This window comes from Acipenser ruthenus, chromosome 5 (assembly GCF_902713425.1).
Source record: "Acipenser ruthenus chromosome 5, fAciRut3.2 maternal haplotype, whole genome shotgun sequence".
NCBI lineage: Eukaryota > Metazoa > Chordata > Actinopteri > Acipenseriformes > Acipenseridae > Acipenser > Acipenser ruthenus.
In genome coordinates, this window is record NC_081193.1 from 75,185,014 (window position 1) to 75,192,955 (window position 7,942).

Here is a 7,942-nt window from a genome sequence, read left to right on the forward strand (position 1 = left end):
TGTAATTATTTCCATATCACACAACTTTAACTACAAAAACATTAAATAAACAAATTTTAAAAAAAATAGCGTTAACGTTCAGGTTGTTTCTTTCACATAATATACGCGCGAGCTATATTATATAGATACGTATATCTATATAAAAATAGAGATAACAGATAGATATAAAATAGATATATAAATAATAAATAATGTCAGCCAAATTGTACTGCAATTGGCTTTTTAATTAAGGGCTTTGCTCACCAAGAAAGTACAACCTAAAATATGGGTGGAGGGTGTTATTAAGTTTCTTCCTGTGGTCTCTACCTATCGAGTTAAGCCTGAATCTAAAATCATTACCCCTACAAACAAGTCTTACTCTCAAGAATCCTACCAAACCAGTTGGTTGACATGCCAGGAAATAAGTGGCCAGGTGAAGAGCACAGTTTTATGAAACTATTTCCTGTCGCAAACAAACACCCTTTTAAAATTTGACCTTGGCCAATTGTTGTAAAATCTAGAAAAAAAAACAAGAAATCCTCTTTTAAACTCCTGGCTTAGTCACTGACTCCATCCTGGTCTTAATACACCAATAGGCAATCAAAGGTACTGTGATACTATTTTATCAGACAATTGATATTTTTTGCATTTACAAAGTTCTTCATAGCTCTGTTCTTTCTGGGCCGAGTTCTAATCAGAACAGACACACTCTTGGACACCCAGTGCATGTGTTCTGTTGCTGGGGGAGAGTATGTTTATGATTAACTTTCTATAATGAATGCCTGATGTTCATCACAGAAAGTCCTTGTAGTAAGTAGCATTGAGAAGTCCACATTGTCATTCTCAATATTTTATTTGAAATAGATATTGGGCTAGCAAGCAACTTTCAAGTCAAGAATCAGTGTTCTTATAAATCTGGGCTGAAGTGAAACCCTTCTGTTAGAACAAAACATAAAAGTGAGAGTGAGAGTCCCGTTTAGAAGAAAAGTGCAGTCAGAAAGGCAATAAAGTCATTTGGACAGTTTAAAACATCTCAGACAATGTCATACTTGCTTCAAAATAAGGCCCAAAGAGGATAAATAAGCTTAGAGAATGAATGTTAGTCCAGTTCTAAACAATACAACCTACCCCTGCAGTGATTTCTTTAGGATGGACAAGATTTTTCAAACTGCTGTTAGATTTGAATCAGCTAAAACAGAGAACAAGCTATTTATTAGCCTAAGATATGCCAGCATGTTACAAAAGTTTTTACTTGTCTAGACAAAGACAGGCATATATCGAGTTTCAGCTGAAACGCAGAATCACGGTTACCTTGGAAACTGTAATGTAACCAGACCTGGGGTCAGTTACAATTGTGATTCTGTAATTTCTAATTAATTGTAATTACAATATAATTGTAATTGTACTTGAACCTTGGCACACCTGTGTAATTGTAATTATATAATTGGTCAATTAGACACCTTTCCAAGCTTAATTGTTCCCAGTTCCATGTGTTTTACATTGAGCGAACATTCTTCTTTTACTGACCCCATTTGTTTAAAAAAATTGTTAATAGTATGTTTCTGTATTTGTACTTGTGATTATTGCTTGGTAGAATAAACAGAGTAAGCATGTTAATGTGTGGAGCTATTTGTGTTACTTTTTAGTGTAAGGTAATTATAATTGCAATTACTGCAGCATAATTGTAACTGCAATAGTAAATGAACAGAACAGCACTGTAACTGAATATTGCAATTCTGCTGTGATTATAATTATAACTGACCCCCGGTCTGAATGCAACATGCATCTGCTAATCTTGCAAAACAGACATGCTGAAAAACATTCTTTGATGCATCACAAGCTTGACAGGAAGCATTCAGAAGGACAGCACTGCTTGTACTCAGACCCATTAAAATGAACAGAATATTAAAAAGAATTCTTCAAGCTGTAGTCACTTCAATATTTTTTAGAACATTTTACAACACTGGAGAATCAATTTGGATTGTGTCAACCACCTATCCCTTGTCTGGGATTAAGCCTAAAAACAAGCTGATTCCCTTGTACTGTATAAATGCCCTAAATAAATCCAGTTGTGGCTTATCCAGGTGATCAAATCAACCCCATAGCAGCTTTACAGCGAGATAACATATTGGTATATTTGTTTTCTGGGGTTATTTAACTTACCATTTCCAAATGTCTGTGATCCTTTAAAGATTTTAACATAGTCAGATTCACATTGCTGTGCCTCGATATCCAGATCTCCAAACTTCAGTATGATAGTCTTGCCTTCCTGCATGTTAATTTTCCATTCACACCATGTGTGGTTTGGGTACGTGCCGGGATAGTTCTTGGAAGTCAGGACTCCACTTTCTTGACCCAAAACAGAGTGACCACATCCATCTCCTATTTCAAATCAATGGGAAAAGTTACATATAGATCACCAGATGAGGCAGAAGATAGGAGGTCCAGAAAATAGTCTGCTTTTGCTTTTAGAAACAAAAGTAGGTTACCAGGCACAAGTAAAACAGGTTGTTTTAATGTAGATATGTATAATTTAAATCCTGGTACCCTTTCAAATTTCAATGTACTTTCTAGATTTGACAAACAGGGTAATGGATTTTAAACTGCTCTGATAAACCAAGGAAAAGATGCTAGTCATACTATACACGAAATACTCTACATATTTAGAATTCCTGAGTTCATACACAAGCCATCCTTTTACTGTAGGTGAATCTGTTCTGGCAGAAACCCTCCTGGTTAACTATAAAAGGTGTCCCATAGCAAGTACTTTTTTATAATTAGCTTTGCATTCTTGTAGCATTCTTTCACGTTAATGTATGTTCTCTCCCACTATACAAGTTTGCCTTGTGACTTCATATTAGGCTCTAACCTTTATTAATCTACTGTAAAATATAGTAAGGCATAAATCACAACAGGTGTTGTGTGAGGCACAAGTGCCAACCATACAACTGGAATCAACTTTATCTTCTAATTACACTGGTGAGTCATGCATGGTAGCCAGACATAGTACTGTAGAGTATCTCCCAAATCCAACAAGTCGAGGCAAGGGATTTTCAGCTTGAAAAACAGGAGACACACACACACACACACACACACACACACACACTGCTTACAGTATTATATTAGTCACAAAGGACTGAACAAGCAGCGGAGAAAGTCTGCATTGAAATCATCCACAGGGTATACAGGATAAACAGTTCTACAGTGGGGAAATTCTCAAGAGCAGATCTGGCACTCCAGTAGCAGATAATGGGCCACATCAAAATATTTTACTTTTGCTTTTTTCGAAAAAGGGTTATGTCGAAAATTGTATGTTTCCAAATGAGAACCAAACAACTTGAGGGTGCATAAAGACGCTGGATTATATTAGCTTCATAGTTATTCGTCTCACTCTGTGGTATAACAGAAGTAGTTACCTAGACACTAGTGTTTAATTCACTATGGCTGTTAAAATCAAAACTGGTTCTAACTAAATCTGTGTTTTGGGGATTGACTGTCCAAATTAGCAAACCACACTGATTGCTTTTAACAACTAATGAATCTACCAGAGAGTAAACTAGTGAATCTGAACAATAAATTACTGCAGACAGAGCATGATTTTGACACTGTACTAGGGGCGAGTTACACTGTAGTACTCTAAATCCTTAAAAAAAAAAACAAAAAAAAACTCTAATACAACCAGGAAACACGTGGCGATTTCACCCCCTCGCTATCTCACTTGTTTCAGCAGTGAGAACTATCAAATGTTTTACTCTAGCATGAACTACTTGTACTGTAACATACGTTTTCAAACCACTGCACGTTAAATACTTAGAAGCTAAACCTCATTTAAAGAGCAAATGAAAATGTTTGTCAGTTGTTTGGCGAGTGCTGTAACTTGCTACATTGTATAATGTTAACAAGCTGTCTGGCCACTTTTTAACGCCTCTAATTTGACTAGCAAATAACTGTGCCACACCAGGTGTTTCTCTTCTTTATGCATTCAGGTCAAACTGATGTCAGTTACTTGATTAATAATATTCCAAAACTTCTAGAAGGCTATTAAGCTGCCAGAATGTAGAGATCAAGTGAAATTTGCTTGCAAGCAACATGTTTCTGTTTATGCCCGGAGATGCTCAAGGGAAAGATTTTGTGGTTGTGGGCCAGCAGGTACTAGGCAAGTCAATGCATTCCAAGTCTTTCAAAAAGCAGATAGACGTGCTTGATGGTGATTACAAATCATGTGCATAACGTGAATTACAAGGCTTGTGATTACATGTATTTTCCATATCAGAATGGGCCTTTTATCTGAACTGTCTTACAATTAAGAGTTTTACAGTACTCCCATTCAAACTTTTTTTCAAATACAACAAAACACAGAAAAGCAACCGTTTTCTACATGCCTTATTTGACTCCCAGGTACAGGACTCCAATGCAGACTCCAGATGCATTTAGTCTGATGGTTGGCAGCTACAGTAGCTGCATGTTTTTGTTACTGCACATTTAACAGCAGACCATCTGCATCACATAAAGTGCAATGATCACTATGCTCCTGTTTTTCAAGTGTACTCGCATTCCAATTTAATCCATTTCATTCAAAATCTTTCCGAATATTTCAATAGCCCTCATCACAAACCAGGTGTCCGGTTTCTTTACATGGACAGACAATATAATTAAGGCTTCTTGCCTCCAGAGACAAGCAACACAAGGGACAGAAGTTACTGGGTCAAAGTACTAGGAAAGCTGCAAGTGGCAAGTTGTATTTCTAGTAGATTTTAATTTACTGTTTATTGAATTTGAGACACCCCAGGGTAGTGTTGTACAGTTTTACCTTGGTTTCTCTCGTTCATTTTTCGTCATGAGAATATTCCTCATTGGTTCCACATAACCGGTATATAAAAATTGCTTTGTACCCAGGCGGATTCTTGGAGCTAAAACATAAAACATAATCCTAATACAACAGGATCATTTTTATTAATATTTAAACGTTATTATGATTTTATTATAAAGCTGCCTAACAAAAGCCACAATAACAAAGTTTTTCTGTTCCCACAACACAACACAACACTAAATTCAATAACAGCACCAGCATCGTTGCAGGACGAAGCATGATACATGGAAATATTTAGAAGAAACAATCTTTCTACTGGTGAAAGTGCCTGGAATAAAAAATAAATAAATTCACTCCCTAGTTGATTTACCTATTATGTGTGGAATATATATATATATATATATATATATATATATATATATATATATATATAATAAATAAACTATTGGGAATATATTGGAAATAGATTCTGAAATATGGACAACACAGGCTACAGCAAAGGTAAAAGTAATGTGTTTCTTGTTAACACTGCACTGGGTTATGTAACAAACAGTCTTTGAAACTCAAATCCTTACAATATGCATTTCTACAGGTAAATTGTATACAGTAGTAAACTGAAGCTAAAAACATGGAGGAAAAAAAATGGAATTGAAGACCATATATCTTTTTGGGAGTTATTTTCATGTTGCGATGATGTCGTTAATCCAAAACATAACTTTAAGCATTCATTCCTAAACTTGAAGATAAAATTATAACAAAAGTCAACTGGAAACTGACACAAAAAAGACCTGCTTCTAGTTCAGTAAATCTGAACTGCCTTGACCACTAATGTCCAATACCCTAACAGCATGGAAGGAAAACACCAATAACAGAACAGCATGAAAGTGATTCGCTAGAGGGTGAAGAAACCCTGCCAGGTCTCCGACCCACAGAACAGGCGTGCAGAGTGACCGTGCATTAACACATGGCGCTTAAGCACATTGTTCCAACCTGCTGACTCAAAGCAAAGGCAACTCATTTTCGGAGATTCATATTTAAATGAAATGCAGCGTGAGCAAGAAGCACAACAGGGCTGCCCTCCATTGTCATTCCAATGCACCTTAAGCTAAACTTGTGTAAAACACAGGACACCAATTTTGAATTCATTAGAAGTCCTGTCACTAATTCTGACAGCAGTTTTCACAGTTTCTTATATTATGAGGCACGAACCCCCATTTGATAGGTCTGGATTTGACAAAAAAAAAGAAACTAGAAAAACAACATCTGTGATGTATCACATGTTTTTGTAAATGAGCACTCCCTTATGACTGATTCTTATTATGTAAAAAACACCCCCAACAGATAATATGTGATACACAAGATCCTACTAAAAGACTAAAAGTACTGTTGTTTCATTGACACGCACTTAGTTTTATTACCAACACTGTACAAATTGTAAATGATCATTTTCTGGGAACAGAGTGATGAAGTGTTGAATCTATGGGCCATCCCTGAAAATATACTTTATGCTAATCTCTGAAAATTCCAGAACACTTTAAACAGAATTCTGCCCTTAACGGACAATATTTTGACAGGATGTTTTTATCTTTCTAAATTCAACCCTAGTACATGGGAAAAACAGCTTGGCAAGAAACCATTCTGGCTTGCCCTAGCAAACTACAGTATACAATTAATTGAAAAAACAGTTACTAAGGAACATCAGTACACAATCACCAAAAACTGTGAGTACTGCTTTGCATATCAAGTGCCAACAACATATGAACTATTTAAGGGTTTTTATTAGGTGTGAGATGTATTGCAATTAGATTCTGCCACGCTCTTAAAGGATAAGCTATTAGTTTGTCACCAAAAACAGATTTTTAATCAAGTTATTATTTTAGCAAATGAATCCAAGTCATTTGTTACAAGGTTCTCCTGCTTGCAGATATACTGAAAAACAAAGATAACAGAAAAATCTGATAAACCACCACAGCACAGCCCAGATCAGAAATCGAGTTGCAGACACCAAAATAAAACACTTCTTGTTTCTATTTCTAACCAATGTGTGGTTTCCCTTCATTTTTTTTCTCACACTGTTTACAAATCCTACTGTCATTCACATCAATACAGTATACCAATTATTTAGGTTCTCTTTGTGGGGAGGATTACAGCCTAGATTGATTACTTAGTTTTAATCTTGTTAGAGGTCTCCTGTAGAAATTGTGAGGGGAAAAAAAAAATATCATGGTGTCTGTCTGATAAAAAGAATACTGCAATAGTATTGAAAATGCTTTGCCTTGTACACTGTTGGAACAACTCAAACATGTACATATAATTTAGCATTGAAGTAAACTACCTTACATTCTGTCGTGCATAAGTGCATATGGCATATAGGCTTTACATTTGCTAACGAACTAAACACAAATAACTACCATGTTTGCAAATAAAACCAAATGAAGGCACAATTTGCTGCAGAAATGGGGAACACACATTTGTTTACAAATATTTATAATTGGTCTTGTATACTATTTGTATTATAGTATTCTCTACACCGCATATTAGGAAAAGAAAAAAAGACAGTATTACCGTAACTTTTGCACATAGAACTACGTTTTAATGTAGCCTGTTCTGATGGGTAGGCAAAGCGACAGAGAGTGCTTCACGGACTCAAAGCTAATATTAAAATAACTTATGTTATTGTAAAATAAGTAAATAACAACTAATCTGATAAACGTAAATACTTATTTTTTTTTTTAGCATTTTTGTTAAAACACGTTCTTCTGTGGCGAATGCGTGTACTGTTGCTTTAACTAACTTAACACACGAATGCTCTCCTTTAACTAAGTTCATACACTTACCCAGCTTCTCGGCAGACGATAGCAGAGGCGCAGAAAGTCCGAAGAAAAAAGAAAGGAATCCGTAAAACTTGTCCCTTCCTATCATTTTGTTTGAGTTTTAATTCAAACATTTGTTGTGCTTCTTCCAATTACTATTCGGAGCTCGCGGTGCTCCTGTCTGTACTGTCTTGCTCCCAGCGACTTCAGACGGGTCCCTGAATGAACTCTTCCGGATTTCACACGAAGGCGGCACCCAGCGGTCACTCAGCTAGTTTGACAGCATCGTTTCAAACTAAGGGGGCTGGGAATCACAAAGCTACTGCCCACACACTGGACG

The 7,942-nt window shown here is 36.0% G+C and overlaps 1 protein-coding gene across 1 annotated transcript in view; it reads right to left on the reverse strand.

Moving 5' to 3' along the window:
• Positions 1-7,942, reverse strand: part of LOC117403268 (discoidin, CUB and LCCL domain-containing protein 1-like) — a 29,157-nt gene extending 21,215 nt beyond the window's left edge. The window contains exons 1-2 of the mRNA XM_034005293.3: positions 7,627-7,942; positions 2,143-2,361 (exon numbers count right to left, since the gene is read on the reverse strand). Of these exons, the coding sequence (XP_033861184.3) occupies positions 2,143-2,361; positions 7,627-7,711 (304 nt within the window). The 5' untranslated portion in view covers positions 7,712-7,942. The remainder of the gene's footprint in view (positions 1-2,142; positions 2,362-7,626) is intronic.